The 20,920-nt window shown below is 46.1% G+C and overlaps 2 protein-coding genes and 1 long non-coding RNA gene across 3 annotated transcripts in view; 2 read left to right on the top strand and 1 right to left on the bottom strand.

Moving 5' to 3' along the window:
* Positions 1-2,034: 2,034 nt before the first annotated feature.
* Positions 2,035-7,103, top strand: LOC308466477. Its single transcript, XR_013980834.1, has 2 exons — positions 2,035-2,285; positions 6,619-7,103. It is a non-coding gene; the product is annotated as an uncharacterized lncRNA (long non-coding RNA).
* Positions 7,104-8,513: 1,410 nt separating this feature from the next.
* On the bottom strand, positions 8,514-13,441 carry NDUFA1 (NADH:ubiquinone oxidoreductase subunit A1). The gene is made up of 4 exons (XM_080987280.1): positions 13,313-13,441; positions 11,797-12,014; positions 10,200-10,270; positions 8,514-8,889 (listed from the first exon to the last, which is right to left on the bottom strand). The coding sequence occupies exon 4, from the start codon at positions 8,770-8,772 to the stop codon at positions 8,560-8,562; it is 213 nt and encodes a 70-aa protein (XP_080843406.1). The 5' UTR covers positions 8,773-8,889; positions 10,200-10,270; positions 11,797-12,014; positions 13,313-13,441; the 3' UTR covers positions 8,514-8,559.
* Positions 13,442-13,490: 49 nt separating this feature from the next.
* ATP1A1 (ATPase Na+/K+ transporting subunit alpha 1) overlaps positions 13,491-20,920 on the top strand; it is a 31,643-nt gene continuing 24,213 nt past the window's right edge. Inside the window, exon 1 of the mRNA XM_080987617.1 lies at positions 13,491-13,652. Within this exon, the coding sequence (XP_080843743.1) occupies positions 13,641-13,652 (12 nt within the window). The 5' untranslated portion in view covers positions 13,491-13,640. The remainder of the gene's footprint in view (positions 13,653-20,920) is intronic.

Genomic DNA, 20,920 nt, shown 5'->3' with positions numbered 1-20,920 from the left:
ATCTCCCCACCCCACACCACATGTGGGAAAATGACTGCTGGTGCCTGGTATGTGTGTTATATTGTTATTTTAATAAATCCCAGCTCAAGGCTATGATTACAGCGACACATTCATCAGAACATCACACCAGAGAGAGACATCGTTCCAGGAATGGTCTCACTTTATTTTCATGCGCTACTAGCACTCAGATCACATATGAGGAAGGACCGAGAATCTCACTGCTCAACTGCTTCTGCCTGCAGATTTGAAATAGCATATTGCCTTACGCCGAGACTGGGCTTTAGCTAAAATGACAGAGGACTTTGGCTCGTGGTCATATTTGAAAAGAATGGGAGGGTAAGACTCAGTTTTGTAACATCCCTTCCTTCCCCCAAGAACATTTTTCGTAAAACATCCCAACACCCTCTTCCCAAATAATGTGGTGATTTTGTATTTCAAACTGGCTCAGTGCAAAATGAGTAAGATGCAAGTGCTGTGGAATCGTGGACTGTTGCTATTTGCATTCCAGGTGAATCTAGATCAGGACGGTATGCAAATATTCAATAGTACAGGTACTAACAAAGTTCCCCCTTTGAATTACAAATGTCTAGTCGTGTTTTCCAAACACTGCTTCTTTAAGGCATGAGCTAGAAGAAAAGTGTGCTATGCAAATGCGCCAGTGCCTGATGCATCCATTCTGTTTCCAAGAGCTGCAATTCTGCTTGTTTTGCTTTTGGAGCTCCAAGAGTGTGAACAGAACCAGATTGTTGAAATGCTCTCTCAAGCACCAAGATCTCAGCCAAGAGTGAAGCTGCCTCCTCCGGCCTCCTTTCTCCTTATGCTTCCCAGCCTCGCTGATGCAATGTCCCCAGAATACTGGATTTATAGCATCCCATATACCGTAACTGCAACACTAGGTTGGGTTAAAGTGTTTTATTTTAAATAAACGGTTTGTGCTGGTTTTAGTTGTTCCCTGGGCACCACATCTGCAAGCAAACTGGGGTTGAAATACCATTTATAAGACTTTGGCACAGACCCACCCAAACCCAAAGTGAGGCGTGGCCCAATATTTTAATTGTTCCTATGTCTGTCTGCGTTACTGTTGCCCAAAGGTCCTTTAAGATGAAAAGGACCCAAGAAATCAGTTCACATGATGACATGTATATTCATTCATATGAATATATTGTTGCTGCCACGGGTATTATGTGTATGTGTGTTTTAATGAGCTGAATAGAGTGAAAGATTATAAATTGGTTGGGTGTGGTGAGTATGAACTTAACAGTGCTTAATTTATTTTTTGACTGCTATTTTGTTAATGTTGTTTTACAGATTAGAAATGATGTACTGATTTATTAGTCATATAATACATAAATAGAAAAGGGTAAAGGAGCCTTGGATGGTTAAGTCCGGCCAAAGGTGACTATGGGGTTGCGGCGTTCATCTTGCTTTCAGGCCGAGGGAGTTGGTGTTTGTCCACAGACAGCTTTCCAGATCATTTGGCCATCGTGACTAAACCGCTTTCTGGCACAACAGGAAACCGTGACAGAACCCAAAGCACACGGAAATGCCATTTACCTTCCTGCCACAGTGGTACCTATTTATCTACTTGCACTGGCATGCTTTGAACTGCTAAATTGGCAGGAGTTGAGACAGAGTAACGGGAGCTCATCCTATTGTGGGGATTCGAACCACCGACCTTCCGATTGGCAAGCCCAAGAGGCTCAGTGGTTTAGACCACAGCGCCACCCGCATCCCCTAATACAGTGGTGCCCCGCAAGACGAATGCCTCGCAAGATGGAAAACCCGCTAGACGAAAGGGTTTTCCGTTTTTCGATGCGCTTCGCAGGACGAATTTCCCTATGGGCTTGCTTCGCAAGACGAAAATGTCTTGCGAGTCTTGAGATTTTTTTTCGCTTCCCCCCCCTTTTTCTAAGCCGCTAAGCCTTTAATAGCCGCTAAACCGCTAATCGGGTTGCTTCGCAAGACGAAAAAACCGCTAGACGAAGAGACTCGCAGAACGGATTAATTTTGTCTTGCGAGGCACCACTGTACATAATACATAAATACATAACTAAGAAAAGGTACAGCAATACAATTATTCCTTTATTCTCTCTTTTAACAATGTGTGTTTGCTTTACAAAACAACATTTTAAACTGACTCCGACTCTGCAAGTTAGAGTTCTGCTGTACCACAGATGACAAAATTCATCCAGTGGGCAAGACGAGGACTAGGATTGCTGCCGAACTGTGGATCCTTTGGCTTGCTAGATCCAGCTGCCTCCTCTTCATTCAGAAAGTAATTCCAGGTAATTTTATCATCTACTTTAATTTCCTTCTTACCAACGGTTGATTAAATTACAAATGTGTCAAGTCACAAGGCCTCTGTTTTCTTGCGACAAGACACATTTCCCTGGCAGCTGATCACTTCCAGGGACACAAGCCTTGTTTCTGTACAGTCAAACCTCGGATCCTGTTTTGGCTTCCAAATGCTGAAAACATGGAAGTAAATGTTCTGGTTTTCAAAGGTTTTTCGGAAGCTGAACGTCCGACGCCGCTTCCGCTGAGTGCAGGAAGCCATGCCTCGGTTATTGAACATTTCAGAAACTGAACGGGCTTCCATAACGGATTACATTTGACAACCGAGGTTTGACTGTATAGCAAATGCATTATTTGAGGTGCAAGAGTGAATTGTACCTTCAGTTTGAATTTGTGGGTGGGGAGCAGGCCTCAACTCCCTGAAGCTTGGGAAATGTTAGATTAGGACAACTGTGGGGGGAAGATGATGAGCGTTCAGCTTTAAAACACTTCTTTCTAAGTGATCTATGGAGTACAATAATTTAGAAAATTAAAGTGCTGTTGGCACCTTGAATCTATGATTCAGCACAGGACACTAGTATTTTACTTAATTGGAGAGGATCAAGACAGAATTTATTACTACTGAGTCAGAGGCTATTATGCGCTACAATAAACCGTCAAGCAGAATAAACCTAATTCCTAAACCCCAGCAGGAGCAACGGATTTGCTCCAGCCGTGCACCTGCATTGGCATGAGCTCCCTGCCACTCTTGCCCGTCCTGGTAAATGGCAGTGGCACCGCTCCTGGCAGGAGCCCGGGCGCCCCCTGAGCCACTCGTGCCGCGAGAGCCAGGCTGACAACAATAGTTTTAGAAAAAGGACAAGGGCAACTGCGGCCAGCAGGAGCAGGACATTGGCTGCTCAAGGCAAGAGCAGCTGACGGGGTGCCACTAGGAAGCCAGGCGCCCAGAAGTGGCATCACTTCTGCTTACCAGGGCAGGGCAGGAGTTGGGCGGGTGTAGAGGCAGGAGCACCAGATTGCCCACACTAGTGTGCCTTTGCTGCCAGGCCTCACTGCCACTCTGCTTTGCTCCATCCTATTGCAATGCCCCACGGATATCAGGAACTGGACTGAAGAGGAATGGTGGGGGCTGCCCCACTTCTCCTGAACCAAAAGCAGGAGGACAGTATAGATCACTGCAGATGGTGACAGCAGCCACGAAATTAAAAGACGCCTGCTTCTTGGGAGAAAAGCAATGACAAACCTAGACAGCATCCTAAAAAACAGAGACATCACCTTGCCAACAAAGGTCCGTCTACTTAAAACTATGGTTTTCCCAGTAGTGATGTATGGAAGTGAGAGCTGGACCATAAAGAAGGCTGATCGCCGAAGAATGGATGCTTTTGAATTCTGGTGTTGGAGGAGACTCTTGAGAGTCCCATGGACTGCAAGAAGATCAAACCTCTCCATTCTGAAGGAAATCAGCCCTGAGTGCTCACTGGAAGGACAGATCCTGAAGCTGAGGCTCCAAGACTTTGGCCACCTCATGAGAAGACTCCCTGGAAAAGACCCTGATGTTGGGAAAGATGGAGGGCACAAGGAGAAGGGGATGACAGAGGACGAGATGGTTGGATACAGTTCTCGAAGCTACCAGCATGAGGAAGGCAGTGGAAGACAGGAGTGCCTGGCATGCTCTGGTCCAGGGGGTCACGAAGAGTCGGACACGACTAAACAACTCAGCAACAACAAATAGATTTAGAACAGTGGTTTGCAGAAGGGCCTAGTTCAGAGGCTGCAGAGGGCAGAAGCTGGGAAATACTGAAAGAGGAACAGCAGGAAGGAGAAGCACCAGGGGAGAGGCAGCTGACAGATTCAGTGTCCTTGGAAAGCATTCCTGACCCCCCCCCCCAAACCAGACGGGCATTGAGGGTATTAGAACAGAGAGCTCAGAGGCAGAAAGCTCAGATTAACCAATGCAGGAGGGATAAGGGGGATGTAGGGGGGTGGGACTTTCCTTGGAGCAACACCATGATTAGGAAGGCTGCATTCCTTCATTGTTCTCTGTAAATCATTGAATAAATTGCTTGGTAAGAAGTTTTATCGTTTCTCTGATTCTGGGCTGCCACCGTGGGAGGGATCTGATTCCCCAGCCTGACAAAGGGCCGCTCTTTTTCATTAAGAGTCCTGCTGGCTACAGTTATTTCAGAAAAAGAAGTAAGCAGGACCAGAATCAAACACAGAAGTGTGGCCGAGCCCTTGGTCTTAAGGAGTCCCAGGATGGTGGTGCTGCAGCTGTCTCGGGTGAAAGCAAGAGTTGCCACCTGGCTAAACAAACAAACAAACAAACAAACAAACAAACAAAACACAAACCAGCCTTTCCTCCTTCTGGACCTTTAAGAGTGTGGGGTTGTTTTTTTAAGTGTTTGGTTAAAGAATAAAATAATAATTTCCAGGATGCCTAGACCTAGGTTTGGGACAAGGACTCTTTGGTGAGAGAGACCCAGCAGAGATTTAAAATCACAAAACAGGTAGCGTGGAATAACAAAACACAAGTGTGAAATATAGTCTGTTAGACCCTTAAAATATCCCCTTTTAAGTTCCTTTCCAATGTTTCCCTTTATTTCCCTTAGCATTGAAAGAGCACATTTGGCAAGTTAAAAACTTAATTGACTTACAAAGGTCAGATTCATGTGTTTTTCCATGCAGCAGCAAGAAAACACAGGTAGCAAAACTTAGCTTACAAAAATTGGTAAAATGTTCATAAATTATTGGTCTAGAAACACAAAAATGACTTGTAAGCCATGCACACAGTCTGAGCCTGGAGCAACCAGGTTCGGAACTTTTCCACACATGGAGTTCACATGGTAAACAGAATGATTTTAATTTTTTTGTATAGAAACACAAAAATGCCTTTGCTAAAGCCATGCGGCCATCTAGGCTGATTGCTCCTTGATTACCTAGTGGAAAAGAGAATGAACAAAGAGCTTTGCTAACTCTTGTCCCAAGGTGAGGGGGCATGACCTGGATCAGTCTGGGATGACTGCTTACTCTGTGGTCTTAACCCCTTCATGCATTAACTGGAGTTAAGCATATGAGGCTCAATTATCCCACAAACAGTTTTGCCAAAATCATTAAGTTAAGGGAATTTCCCGGCACAGAGTCCAGCATTATCATTGTGAGCGAAACTGCTGTCAATGGGGAAGCTATGTGAGTCGATTCAGAAGTTGGCAACCTAACCTTAGAAATAACCTCACAGGACAGAGAATCCAGTAGGAGAACTCTTCAATCTCCCAGGACATTCAATACAGGATCTCAAAGCAGCTGTCTTATTACAAAAGAATTTCAGAAATAGACTTGAAAGAGAACTTGCTGAATTACAACTTATTACTAAACTGAAAACTATGGCGAGACCTGGTCTGAATAGAGATATTGGATTCTTGTCTCATTACCTATGGTAAAACTATTTTTGGTCATCTGCACACTATCCCTTGCTTTCTCCTGTAGGACTAATTGCAGTCGTTAACAGTCGTCAATAGGTTTACCATTGCCATTGAGTCAATCACCCATCTCCTACTACCCTTCTGAGAAAAACCCCTCCCCACCCTCCCACTATATATAAGGGTCTGACGACTTCTGTTTCAGCGTATCTGAAGAAGTGTGCATGCACACGAAAGCTTAGACCCAGAACAAACTTAGTTGGTCTCTAAGGTGCTACTGGACAATTTTTTAATTTCGTCTTAGAAATAGTGGAATGTTATTTCCTGGTACTTAATACCTGTCTGTTTGTAAAAATAAAAAAAAATCCTTCCAGTAGCACCTTTAAGACCAACTAAGTTAGTTCTTGGTATGAGCTTTCGTGTGCAAGCACACTTCTTCAGTGTGTATCTGAAGAAGTGTGCTTGCACACGAAAGCTCATACCAAGAACTAACTTAGTTGGTCTTAAAGGTGCTACTGGAAGGATTTTTTTTTATTTTGACTATGGCAGACCAACACGGCTACCTATCTGTGTCTGTTTGTATTTACCCACTTCCACTACTGCATATTTCTTTCTTTTGCTTTCCCGGGTGGTTTCACATTGCTTTGAAACAGTATGACAAAATAGTTCCCCTTTAATGGAATCAGAGGCTCTTTTCTTCCGGTGATCTCATTAAAACCACAAAACAAGCCAGCAGAGGGTGTGAGAGCCATAATTAACAGCTGGAATGGCAATGGCAATCCAGTTACACATAATCACTTTTTTGTTTTCTGTGTCTTCCATAAGCAAATTACCCTTTGAAAAAGACAAACATTTTTATTGCCTTTGAACCTAATTCATATAGATTATTCATTGGATCTCATTTCAGCTTCAGTACTTTTGCTGCCTGACTTTGGTGCAACATAGATTTTTAAATATAGAAGATCTTCAAACGAATGGTGAAGCAACAGGAAGGAAACAAAAGTAATATTTCTGGACTGTTTCATTATTTCTCTAGTTTATTGGGAGCTTCAAACTCTGATGGCCAATGTGACCTAGCAGAACAGACAATAGAGATTGCGGCAGTAGATGTGTACCAGAGTCCCACACACCAATTACTCATCTGATTAAACACATTTCCTTTATTGTCTTCCATGAAGCCTCCTGGTCTTTATTTCCTTTTTTATTTCTTCAATCTATTTATATTCTGTTTCTCTATATAAAATATTAAAAGCTCTCTCTCTCTCTCTCTCTCTCTCTCTCTCTCTCTCTGTGTGTGTGTGTGTAAACTCTAACAAGATTTATGCTTTGTACTTAATTTGCAAAGCAACCTGATTTAACAAAACAAGTGTAAAAGTTATTTTGAAAAACATTGTCACCATTATTTATTAAATTTATATACCACCCTTCATCTGAAGAGCTCAGGGCAGTTCACAAAACATGCACTGTCCTGTGACCATTCACAGGGCTGAAATCTGCGTGGGAAGAAGCTGCAGGACACCCGGAGGTTAAGGAATAGGAAAAATACAGTGAGATAAACAGATGAAATCTGTTTCTGCTCATGCCAGGGAAATCACATTATTATTATTTTTGCCATAGATCATGGGCATAGCCAGGATTTTTGTAAGGGGAGGCAGGCTTTTGTTGGGGGGTGAGGTGGGAGGAGAAACTAGATTTTTATTGATTTAGGGGGGAGCAGCTGCCCCCGTCGCCCCTTGGCTATGCCCATGCCATAGATGGAACAGAACAGCAGTTCAAATCTCTTGTATTCATATCTAATGTGACCTGATCATTGGTGCAGCTGTGGAGGCCACAATACCCACTTTCCCTTATGACGGGAATGTTCCAGGGTTGGTGAATTCTGGTCCATAGCATGTAAAGAAATTGCAATCATCATACGAGGACAAAATGAAAGGTCACCACAACTGGCCCTTCTCTCAAAGGAAACAACGTTGATGTATTATTTAAAGATCTTCTGATTTTTTTTAAAAATAGTAACTGCTCAATTAACCATTGTACAGAAGAGGAAAACTTTTAGAAGGCTTGGACCTCTGAATATGGCATTAACACATTTGGGTTATGGCCATTTCTATAAATATATGTCATCTTCGAGTTCTGCCGGGCACTGCTAAACCTGACACTTTTCACACCGCATGGCAGGGCCGGCACCCAGGCGACTGCCTCAGGCAGCACAATCTACAGGGGCAGCAGCAGATCTGGCCTCCGCCACCCAGGGCGGGTCCTGCTCTACAGTGGAACTTTACTGCACATGCCAACCAACACCACTTGCAACAACTTTCAGCAGCTCCCCTTGAAATATGGAACTCTGGATCTGTCTATGATCTAGCTCATAGGTAGGCAAACTAAGGCCTGGGGGCTGGATCCGGTCCAATTGCCTTCTAAATCCAGCCCGCGGACGGTCCAGGAATCTGCATGTTTTTACATGAGTAGAATGTGTGCTTTTATTTAAAATGCATCTCTGGGTTATTTGTGGGGATAGGAATTCATTCATTATTTTTTTTCAAAATATAGTCTCCCCCCCAAGGTCTGAGGGACAGTGGACCGGCCCCTGCTGAAAAAGTTTGCTGACCCCCCCCCCCCCGATCTAGCTAGCAATTTTGATGTAATCTCACTTCCCTACTGTTGTGTTTTGATGTTTTTTACCTGTATGACAGATGCCTGTTTTCTCCTTTTTTTTTGTATTTCATTTCTTCATTGCAATTTTATTGGTGCAGTATTAGAATTTTACTGTCCTCTCGAGATTACGATCAACATGCTCCACACTTTGTCAAATGCATGTTTATTAAGTTGCTTTCACTGCACTGTGGTTTCACTTAATGTTCTCCAAACCCTTGGAGTCATAGTGGCAATTTACTCCAGACACACGCCTGTCTCTCTCCAGCAGGTACCACTGATAGGTGTTCCGAGCAACTCTCTTCTCCTTGCCCCCGTTGGTGTACCTGTGGATGTAGGCGGTGCTCACGCCAGGGATGACCAGGCACACGTACATGAGGCCCAAGCTAGGCAAGATCTCGTACCACATCCCGACGGCTGCTCTTTCTCTCCCCGACCCTGGCGACCTCTCAATGAGCAGAGCTGCCACACGACCTCACTCTCAAAGCAGAGTTCACCTATTTTGTCTTTTGATTTTCTCTGTGCTCTGAAAAAATAAAATAAAAATGATTCTATTTTTTAAAAAGAAGAATCTTAAACTGGAGGGGTTGTGATTGTATAATGTATTTGTGTTTTGTTCTTAAAGACAATCTGCCTAATTTCATGATCCATCTCAGGATGGGGGGGTCAGCAGACTTAATTGTAGCTCTGCGGTACATCTCACATATTATCTCTGTAACCATTACAGCAATGTTTTAATTATTATCTTTATCACTTGTCCAGTGGTCCAAGTGTAGTGAATATATAATGCAGCCCATTGTTCTTTTCTAAATATTACTCCAGGGGACAGGCTAAAAGATGAGACAGTGTCTTATCGAAACTCTGGAATGTGGCCTATTGTTGTGAGAGACCGTAAAACACAAGAGTGCAGATCATCTAAGTGAGCCAAACCACATGCTACTACAACGGAAATCTCCCTTAGCCCCCTCCCCACAAGCCCTCTCCTTTCGTTCCCATACATGCATCCTTCCCCAGCTTTCATACAGACAGCAGCACATGCATACACAAGCAACACTATTCCCGTTCGAATAACACACAGGCAACAACGACAGCACCCCTCTCATGTACAGACAACCCACAAGCTGATGTTCCTGTTCCTTCCTTCTGGTTCCTTCCACTGCAACAGCCCTGCTCATCCTGGAAATTTACCTGTATCTTTTGTGTAAAGATACAAAGACTCCATTCTGGTAGATTAAATTTGTTTATCAAACCTAGGGTTGTCATATTTCAAACCGTGAAAATCCGGACAGAAAAGTTGTTGAGCATTTTTGGGCAAAGTTGTTCAGTTGTGTGTGTTTTTTTTACTTTTGCCCAAAGTTGCCGAGCACACAAAGAGAGTTTTAAAGGAAAGTTGCCAAAAACGACCCTGCTGACATGTGTTGCCATACATCTGGATTTTCCTGGACATTTTAGCTATTTCCACCTGGACACCGCTTCCGACTACAGTATTCTGGATATGTCTGGGAAATTCTGGACAACCCTAATCAAACCTGTGCTACATTTGCCAGCACTTTTCTCCAAATTTATTCCAAAATACTTTCTTGATAGACATTGCATAGCTTTCTCCTTGAACAATTTCCTGCAATATATATCTATGTGTTAACAAAGTCCAGAGGGATAGCATTTATTATGCTATAATAAATTTGTCAGGGATTATGCGTTTCAGAACTATCTTCTAACAGATTGATTGATTTGTCCATTTAATACTAACAGAAAGATATGCAACTTCAACAATACTGTAGGACTCTAAATCAAATTATAAATTCGTAAATTAAAAATATTTTACGCAGAATCTACCTTGGCTGTGGTGAATGCCAGTCATAAGGTCTGAAACCAGTCAGACTTTTTTTCCGTTCATGCTTGTCTGTCTATAACACAAAGGAAAATATATTACAAAACAGATCATTCTTTAGACACAAACTGGAGTCTTTCAAAGGTCTTAGCCAAAATGGTCAACACCTCTTCATAAAAGTTTCCTTGGGAAAGGTCTTCAACTTTTCTGTATTGACACTCAACAAAGAACAGCCCACACTCTGGTCAGTGACCGAAATAAATCGATTCATTCAACAGCAGTCCAACAAGCAAACTTCACTTGCCCTTGGACATCACCAGATCTTCACTCTGCTCAAAGTGCTCAAGGATCATTCAGTTGTGTTCATTGTAACTTGGAGAGAAAGTGCTGTAAGAATGGCCATTTTAATAGCAAGGAATAGTTCAGTTGAATATGCCACACAGTGACAGGTGTATTTCTTTGGTATATATATTTTTGCCCACAACTCGTACCAAGGAACAGATTCATCCTGTCCATTTTTAGAAACCAACAAATATTGTGATTTTTAAATGGATACTGTCATTTGTGAGTTTGAACCCATGACACCAAATACCAGGTGAATTCCTGTCAAAGTCACGTTTTGGTCTTCCATCTTGATCCAAAATGGCATCTAGCATGCAAGCTGATGAAATGACAGTGGCACCTCGGGTTAAGAACCTAATTTGTTCCGGAGGTCCGCTCTTAACCTGAAACTGTTCTTAACCTGAAGCACTACTTTAGCTAATGAGGCCTCCTGCTGCTGCCGCGCCGCTGGAGCACGGTTTCTGTTCTCATCCTGAAGCCAAGTTCTTAACCCGAGGTACTATTTCTGGGTTAGCGGAGTCTGTAACCTGAAGCGTATGTAACCCGAGGTACCACTGTACACCCCCATCGATATCCAGGTTTCCCCACTGTTCAGGTTGTACAGTAAGGGTAGCGGCCTCATTCTTTTCGGTTGGGACGTTCTCATGCCTTACCTGGATATTTTCCTTCCCTTTTCAGGCAGGCACAGTGGGTGCTGCTTGCAGGATGTCTCATGAAGCAGTTTGTTTTCAGGGTCTGTTTGGGGCTCACTAGCTGTCTTCTGCTTTTTGAAGCAGTTGCAGATGCCCGCGGCTAATCAAAACCAGCTGGGCATCTTTGCTTTCTCTCGCTAAACATCCCTTGTGCCTTTATTTCAATCTTCAACCAACCAAGAAAAGAATTTTTTGCTGCCCATTTCCTGAGAACCTTGTGAGCAATTTTATTTCTTCTCCTGCAGGTTACTTTGGGTTTCTGTTTTTGCCCAGCGATTCCACCCATCCCCTCAAGAAGCAAGGCCAGCTCCAGTGGCGTCCCCAGTCTCCTCACCTGGTCACTAAAAGGCATCACCAGTGCCATGCTGATATTATCACAGTATTTCTAGGGTTAGGATGTATGGGGTGATTGGGGAGGGGTAGCACCTCTGATGGAAGACACGTCATGCTCCATCTGGGGTAGGTTGTCCACCTTTGGTCCCCACCCTGCACTCAGCTCCCACCTGCGGCTCCTAAGAGCTGCCAGCATGTGACTGCGGCGACACCCTGGGAAACAGCTTTGACTGACCTGCTAAACCAGATGAGGGTAGTTGATGGGTCTCAATCCCTGGCTCTGGCAGATTGAGCGGCCAAGAACAACAGCGGGTTCAACAGTCAATAACGTGGTTTCTGCACGTACTGTAGGGGGAAGTGAGGGACAGATGGGGCTCATCCACCTGGGAAGGGAGCCAACGGAGGAGAAGGAAAACTCTGATCCTAAGCCGCCTCGGCTGCCTGGTGGGATACCTTTGGAGAAGAAAAGGTTGAGTAAACCCAACACCAATCTGGAGCGGAGTCCCTAAGACAGTTGGGTGGTGCCTTGTAGGCTTCCATCTGGCAACTCCTGCCGCCAAGCTGGCGCCAAACATACTGCTCTGCTTTCCTTTGGACCACATCAGGGAGGCCAAGGGGGCAGCCCAGGACCTCCAGACACTCTGCCCAGGCCTGGGCATCGGGGAGGCCACTTTGGGGCAGCCATGCAGAGGTTTGACTTCACCCCCCCACCCTGCACCCCCCACCATTTAGAGGGTTCCCCAATCTTGTCACATTTGTGCAAGAAGAATCATGAGATCAGAACCACCAAGGGCCATCGGAGCTGCCGGCCGGCCGGCCCAGTTCGGCTCTCTTCCAGAAAAGCAAACGGTCTCTGAGCCGGGCAGCCACTCCCAAAGCCAGTTCGGCCGGGCTGGATGTGTCTGCCCACATCCACAGAACTACAGTGGCACCTCGGGTTAAGAACTGAATTCGTTCTGGAGGTCCGTTCTTAACCTGAAACTGTTCTTAACCTGAAGCACCACTTTAGCTAACGGGGCCTCCTGCTGCCGCCGTGCCGCCGGAGCACAATTTCTGGTCTCGTCCTGAAGCAACGTTCTTGACCCAAGGTAATATTTCTGGGTTAGTGGAGTCTGTAACCTGAAGCGTCTGTAACCTGAAGTGTATGTAACCCAAGGTACCACTGTATTGCGCTTCTTAATGCATGCCAGCCTTCCTTCTGGATCGTGTTAGTGAACACCTTCTACCTGAATACAGTGGTACCTCAGGTTAAGTCTTTAATTCGTTCCGGAGGTCCGTTCTTAACCTGAAACTGTTCTTAACCTGAAGCACCACTTTAGCTAATGGGGCCTCCTGCTGCTGCCGCGCCGCCGGAGCACGATTTCTGTTCTCATCCTGAAGCAAAATTCTTAACCCGAAGCACTATTTCTGGGTTAGCGGAGTCTGTAACCTGAAGCGTCTGTAACCTGAAGTGTATGTAACCTGAGGTACCACTGTATATTTAGGCTCAAGGGTGAAGGAGGTTAAATAACTATACAGTGGTACCTCGGGTTACAGAAGCTTCAGGTGACAGACTCCGCTAACCCAGAAATAGTGCTTCAGGTTAAGAACTTTGCTTCAGGAGGAGAACAGAAATCGCGCGGCGGCAGCAGCAGGAGGCCCCGTTAGCTAAAGTGGTGCTTCAGGTTCAGAACGGGCCTCCGGAGCGAATTCAGTTCTGAACCCGAGGTGCCCCTCTCCTTAGCCCCAAGTTGCCCCGGCCCAGTTGGTACCTAGCAGCCCGGACCCGGCGGGGGCGGCGGCGGCGGTGGCAGAGGGAGAAGCGCGGGCGCCGAGGAGCCTCTGGCCTTTTCCGCGCCGGGCCGCCCTCTCTCTCCGCCCCTTCCCGGCCCAGGCGGAGGCGGAGGCGGGCGGAGGCGGGGCGGGGCGGGCGGGCGCGCGGCTTTAGCTGGCGCGGAAGAGGCGCCTCGCCCACTCGGCCTGAGCGCGGCTGGCGGAGCTTGGTCGGCGGCAGCGCAAGCGGAGGAGACCCGAAGCAGCGCCAGAGCCAGCCAGCCAGCCAGCCAGCCAGCGCACACGTGGCACCGCGCCGCCGCCGCCATGGGCAGAGGGGTGAGTGAGCCGGGGAGCGAGCGAGGGAGGGAAGGGGGTCCCGCCGCCGCCGCCTCGAGCCCCGGGGCTGCCCAGCCGAGCCCTCCCGCCGCCTGCTCTCCGGGGAGCGGGGAGGGAGCCGGGCGCCTGGCCCGCCGGCGGGGGAAGGGGCGGCCCGGGGCGCGCCGCGAGGCTCTTTCTGCGGGGCGGCGAGGCGGGCAGGGCGCTCGGCATCCGGCCGGGGGGCGACTCGGGCGGGCGGGCGGGCGAGAAAGAAGAACTTGCCCCCGGCGCGGAAAGAGGCTTCTCGTTCTGCTCCCCAAATAGGAAGACTTCCGAATTCTGCTGCCTCCTTTTTCGTTCGGGGATCACTTTTTCTTGGGTTTTTAGAAGCGAGGCTCATCCATGATCCAAGGAAGCAGAGCGCATCTCTGTCCCTGTCTGCCCCCAAACAGCCCCCCACTCCCTTTGCAGCCCCGCCTGGGGCTCCCGCGCTCCTGCTTTGCCGCTTAGCCCGGCTTGGGGGCTCTTCTCTGGGAATCTTCCCCGGCTCCTCCGTCCTCTCCTCCGCCCCGCTTCCCGGCCTGGCCTTTGGCTTTCCGTCTCCTGGGCTGGCAGGTGCTGAGTTCAGGAGCTGCCGAAAGAGCCGGCAGCCGAAGGGGGAGTTTCAGTGGGAAGCCCGCCTGCAGAGGCAGGAGCCAGGCTTTTGAACCTGCAGCTCACCTGCTGCTCTTCAGAAGGAAGAGAGGAAAGAGAAGCAAGGCTCCTGGGCTGGCTGCCTGGAGGGAGAAGGGAGCCATTTTCTTCGCAATTGCAGAGTTACAAAATGGGTTATCAGCGCTTCAGGTGAAAAGGGCTGATAGGAGGCGGGCTGGGGCAGACATGATGTTATCTTTCTGTTTTCCTGTAGCTTGGACGTGCCTCTCTCTGCACCAGCTTAGGCGAGATTCGAGAAGGGAAGGGACTTGCCGGCAGGAATTCAAAAATGGTCGGGGCTCCAGCTGGCTGGCTTTTTCAATATTGGGCAACCACTTTGGGGCAGGAGGTCCAGTCATGTGAGAGAGAGAGAGGCTGTCGACATGACAGAAAGTGGAAGTGGCCCCAGGTCCCTCCGGCTTGGAAATCACGTTGACCTTCCCAGGACTGTAGTGCTTTCCTGCTAATATCTACGAAAAACTTTCCAAAGTCTGGCAGGTTTTTCTTTTTAGAGGCCGTGCCTAGAAAAACAGCTAGAAATGGAAGACCGGGGTGATGAGCCCTGGTCGATTTAGGCCTGAAAGTCTCCGGTTTGATTATGTGTGTATTATACAAAAAGCTTATTCTGCCTTTTCTCCAAGGATTTAAGTGCTACCCTTCCTGCCCTTGGCCTGCAAGGCAGGTTAGGAAGAAAGGTGGGATTTGCCCCACGTCACCCAATGAGCCTTAACGGCTGAATAAGGGGCTTGAACCCAAGGCCTAATGTGACAGCGCCCCCGTCTCAAGTTGAAATACCTTTCATGTGCTCAATTAGAAAGCATAGTGGTTTTCCTTAACTGTACTTCTGTAGAGGCCTCAGGGTCCAAGTTTTGCAGGATGGTTAATTAAGAAGGCTAATTAAGCGGGCGGGACAAGTAGAAAGAGGAGAGGCCGTTGCCTAATTGTGGAAACATCTGAGTTACAAGATCCTACAGCTTGATGCAGTGGGGCAGTAAAGTTTGCATTGCTCTTGGTAGTCTGTACCATTAGCACATCGTGTGCAGTATTTTGTTGCCTTTGGGTAGCTTTCGTTTAGTGCCCCAGACAGCCATGCCATTCATTTAGCTGAACTCCTCCCTAGTGACTTCCCTTTTCTTGCTGGATGTAAAGGATGATCACATCACTTGGCTTCGCACTGGCTTTTTTTCTTCGTAGACAGGGAATATTTTGCGTTGCTTTTCATAGAAATGTAGAGTTGGGAAAGGTCCTGAGGGTCATCTTTTGCACGCCCCCCCCCCCTTGCAATGCAGGAATCCTATAACTGCAATTTATAGCCTGTTTGCTTGAGGCTTCAGCCTTCTTGCCCTTTCTAGTACAACCCTGAACATGTTTAACTCCAGAAGCAAACCTTAGAGTTCATCGGGGTGTGCTGCCTTTTCTTCCCTCTTGTGCCCTCCAGCCAGTCCCGCTCTCTTGAAAGTATGTTAACTGCATGGTTGAGGTAGTGAGCACACCTGATGGTTCTCCTGTTTTCTTGCAGCAAAGGTAGCTGAGGGTAAACGACTAGGGAGATCACAGTGCAGAGGTTTGTCTGTAAAATTCTTAGCAGAGTCGCAAGCTGTTCTGCGGCTCGCTCTACAGTCCTGGATGTATGCTGGCCGTCTCCCAACACAAACTAGTTTTAAGATGGGGGTGCTGGTGGCAAGCATCGGTCTGAACTGGCTTTGACCAGTAACGACTCGTTCAGTTCAGTTCCATTTGCAGCCATGGAGTTGCAACCTTAATTGCCAAAAACAGGAAAAATAGCTTTGATTGAGCGCTGTCTGTTTTTTGCCTTCGCTATGTTAAAGCAAACAAAGCTGAGATTCTGCAGTCTGGGAATTCTCCTTGTTAGCACTGGCTTCATTAAGCAAACCACAGAGGAATCTCAGATTCAGAAGAGTCGGAGGTAAAAAAACAAAACACCCTTCCACACCATTCACAGTGACTCTGATATTTCAACACAAGAAAAATGGAAAATTACTTGAACCTGTTTTGTTACTTTTTTGAGCAGGGTATACCTTTGGATTCGGTGTTTATGTAACCGGAGATTCTAGTATAGCTTCAAGATTTAACTTGCTTACACTCTAGAGTATTACTGTGGATGTTAACAGGGGCTCTCTATTCCAACTGCAGTTGTGTCTATTAGCCTGCACACATTTTATTCTTCCGGACGCCATTTTCAGTTTAAGAACTGCGTGAAGTTCCCAGGTCGGCTGTTGCTTCTCCATTGCTGGATATATGTAGAGATGAACTATCCAGTACTGGGGGAACTGCAGTTGCTTTGTACTAATGTATCCCTTTATCCACACCAAACATGGATATCCTGAAGGGATCTGAGTTTTTTTTGTTATTTGTGGCATTTATGCATGAAACGGAAAAATCATTTTTTAAAAGTCAGAAAGCATTCACATTTTAGGATCCCGTTTAATCCTTCAAATTTATGCTTATGGAGCAAAATTCAGAGTACAACAGTGATTAAAGAGTTTTGCCAATGTCCACAGTGTGTATTTCCTTTTAATTTCCAGAACTTTAGGGCTCTCCTAAAGCCTTCTGTACTATCCGAGCTACGGATCTTGTCAGGAGGAGAGGGCAAATTTTTCCATTGCCCCATCAAGGTCGTCTGACGACTTCTGAGAATTTTTATTGTCTCAAAAGGCTTTGGATTTGTATTATATTGCACCAGTAATATTATCTGAGATTAAAGCTGGGGTGTTGAGCAGTCCAGAAACACCCCCCACCAAACCCTGCAGCCCCTGGAGTGATGAGACTGGTTATCACTTCTATAATCGTGTGGATGTCATGAGCATTTTTATGGGATTCATGACATGCCAGTGTGGAAATTTACTGTACTGCTACCGTTTTCCTTCCCCACGTAGCAGGAACTCACAAAATTGCTCTTTTCCCCCTTTCCAATGCTGACCTTCAAAAACCGTGCACAGTCTCGCAGTTGGGTTCCCTTCCACAACCGAATACATTTTGGCTCTAACCAGAGCTGCGATAGCAAAAGGTGGGAGCAATAATTTGAGCACCCACAATAATTGATTTCCTTGTGACCCTAGATTGTTTTGGATTCTGAGCTTAGGCAGTTGTGGATTTGGAGTTGATGTTCTCGGCCCATTTTGGACTTTGTTTACTTTCAGGAACCTGAATAGGTAGGAGCAAAATGTGTGTATGTTTATAACTCTTGTACTTAAATTTAAAAAAAATTAATGAAGTGAAAATGCTTGGAACAAGTAAATATATATTTCATGAGAAGCATTCATATACTTGCTATAGACTAAGGGATAGCTCAGTAGGTAGAGCATGAAACTCGTAATCTCAAGGTCATGGGTTCAAGCCCCATGGTGGGCAAAAGATTCCTACATTGCAAGGGGGTTGGACTAGATGATCCTCAGGGTCCCTTCCAGCTCCACAATTCTGTATCCAGTTAATTATTCCCTTGTGTAGCAACATGCAGGTGGTTTTCCATTTCTGCACAGAGAAATACAACAGTTGCTGGGCTGTGCCACCAGTTGCAACTAAAGCTTGCTGTGCACAGAGGCTTACGGCCAATGACTATGATCTGCTAAATATGCCGTTTCGGCTCCTCTGGGAGGAATGACAGGATAGAAATGTAATAAATAAGCATGACTGTGACTCACTCCGGAACCCATCTTGAATTGGCTTTATTAGCCAGTCTGTAAGATGGGCACCAGTGACTCCCCAAGGGCACTGTGCCTGCAAGATAATTTTTGAGGACAGGAAGAAGATGTCTTTCATCATGCTGAAATTTGAAATAGGCAAAAGCAGCAAGTCTCTTGCACAGCTCCTGTGTGCTCCAAAGTTCAGAATGGTAAGACTAGTAGGAGGGGAGCAGGTTCTCAGGATGGCTTCTGAGACAGGTCCTCTTCAAGCAGGTGAGCCAGTGAGTTGACTTGAGAAAACCTGTGCATGGAAAAGCTTCCAACTGAAATAAACAGCATGACTGATATGTAAGAAATGGTGTGTGTATTTAAGACCTTCAAGGGAGGAGAAGAGGGGGAGATCCGCCTCTTTCCTCAGTTCCAGGACTAAACATGTCACAGTGAGCTTTCCCAACTGGTGGCAGATTTCCTCCCCCAGCATGGCCACTGCTTGAATATTACTTGAAATACAACAGGATTGAAATAACTCCTTGAAATATACCAGACTGAAGACTTGGTGGATTAGTTAGGGATGGAAAATCCCAGGAAAAGGGAGGCGGTCATGCCAGGCACATGGGTTCGGCCTCATGTTTTCCAGGGTGAGGGAACAAGCAAGACGACGGCTGGGGAGGGCACAGATTGTGGTATAACTGTCAATCAGGGCATAATTATTTTATCCTCATGCCCCTGTATTCCATTCAGATCAAGCCAGCCTCTTGTTAGCCATGTATGCTCCTTGGAGGAGTCCATCCCTTGTCTTGGAAATGGTACATTGGCTTGGTTCATCCCGGCAATAATGCCCCATATAAGGAATGCAAGACTTGAAGCGAGAGAGCAACTTACCTGTCTTTCCCTGAAATGGTCAGGTGAGAGAGGCAGTTGCCGTCCGATTGTTTTTCCGGAATCCAGTTCTGGAACTCCTTGAATGAATTGACAGAAACAGAGTTGTAGTTCTGCATTTATACTACTGGCCTGGCTGCTGTCAACACCCTCATGTCTGAAAATGCCATAAAGGGAGACACTGCTTAGAGATGGGTGCAAACAGAGCAGTATTGGGACCAACTGAAATGTATATATAAGTAGTGAGCTATTCTTTGAGTTTCACAGAACTCTTCCATTGGCTGAACGGTAAAAGAGAAAAAAGGGGTTTGGCTCAAGTCCTGTGTACAGTAAATGGCAGCCCTGAAGTTCAGGAAGCTCTTTGTGGACTGACTATGTTTGTGCCTAGCACAATAGATCTTGAGTTTTCCCAAAAGGATATGGAAACAAAGTGGGATGACAGCTCTGTGAAATACAAAAGCCAGCATTTATTCAGATCTATTTCTAGCACTAATGGAGATTATGATCCCATACAAGGTAGAGATATAAAGCAAAGCAAAATATGGTTAGTCTAAGAAGAAGCAAAGTTGGAGATCAATTTTAAGTGTGGACTAGGCATAGTAGCCAAATTGGGTAGGATTGTCTAGTGGTTGGAGGATATACTGCTTCTTCCACAGATAAATTGTATGTTCATTTAAGGTTTATATTACTGATTTTCAGGGGGACCTCACAAAGTGGTTAATGTAAGATCATTACACCAATAAGCACTATTTAAATAAAAAGAAATACGTTGGGGTTTTGTTCTTTTTAGAAGAAGCTGTTTCTGCTTCTTCTCACTCCCCACAGGGCAATATGGTCCTTCAGAGGCCCCTGTTTGTGGCAGTTGGAGAAGGAGAGGCCACTGGTGAACTTTCCATTGCTGGGTGATGGGGCATCTGGATCCAGTTCAAATGCTCCCTTTGCTGGATGACTAAAACATTGAGGTGCGTTGGCGTAGGTTCCTCAGAAGGCAGCCGCTGGCCTGTTCATAGAGTTCTAGCCTCGGTGCAGAAGTTCAATTCACGTTCAAACTGATGAAAACAAGTGTGTAGCAACATTGCTTTCATACTGGCTGAACCCTGGCAAATTGTTATTTGTTTTTCCTTGAATTTTCCCACCACACTTGCCATCCTCCACTTCCTCTCTTTGAGAACCACTTCCTTAAGCAGTGGGCTCACTCCTCTTGAAAAAGGCTTTCTAGCTGATAAAAGTAGGCAGGAGCAGAACTGGGTCTCCCCTAAGCCAAAGAAATAGCTGTCTCCTTTGACGTACCTTGCCTGCAAACCTGGGTGGGAAGCAACCAAAACTGCAAATACAGTGGTACCTCAGTTTACAATCTTAATCCGTTCTGGAAGTCCGTACTTAAACCAAAACCGTTCCTAAACCGAGGCGCGCTCTCCCTAATTAGGCCTTCTGCCGCCGGTGCCCTTCCACAGTTCAAATTCCGTTCTTAGACCGAGGTAAAGTTCGCAAACTGGGACACTACTTTCGGTTTTGCAGTTTGTAAACTGAATCGTTTGTAAACAGGGCTGTTCTTAAACCAAGGTACCACTGTACTTGTTTGTGTGTCGAGTGTGTGGGTGATTTATCTTGACTTTTTAAAGATACAGAGTAGTACACAACGGTCCCTTTTTCTTCACAGATTCCCAGTATCCAGTTGTTTCTCTGACTCCCTTCAGTAGCCATTCTCAAGCAATAATAGATCAGAAATTGGGGTGCCGGCTGGTTGCCTTAGCCAGATTTGGCTTTCCAGAGCAGCCAGCGTCCGACTTCCCTTGTGGGGTGCACTGATTATCCCAGATGGCGATTGGTGGTGGGGAGAGTTGCCTTAGGAAGATTGTTCTGTTGCTGCAGCCACAGAAACAGTAGCTCCAGCTGTCCTTGAGATGCTGTTTTAATGATGTCACTATAATAGCAGAGCAGATTCCCAGGGACTTTGTTTTATGTACTCTGGCTTTTATCTTGTCCAGATTGAAAAGAGCACCGCTCCTACTTGTCTAACCCTCAGCTTTGTCTTACATTTGGGATATGGCACAAGCAGTTCTAGTTGCA

This window comes from Podarcis pityusensis (genome assembly GCF_964106645.2).
Source record: "Podarcis pityusensis genome assembly, chromosome: 17".
Classification (NCBI taxonomy): Eukaryota; Metazoa; Chordata; class Lepidosauria; order Squamata; family Lacertidae; genus Podarcis; species Podarcis pityusensis.
Note: the sequence above shows the minus strand (reverse complement) of the source record. Positions and strands in the feature narration are given on the sequence as shown.

Coding starts and splice junctions, on each gene's coding strand:
- NDUFA1 (XM_080987280.1), bottom strand. CDS start 8,772: ATGTGGTACGAGATCTTGCCTAGCTTGGGCCTCATGTACGTGTGCCTG.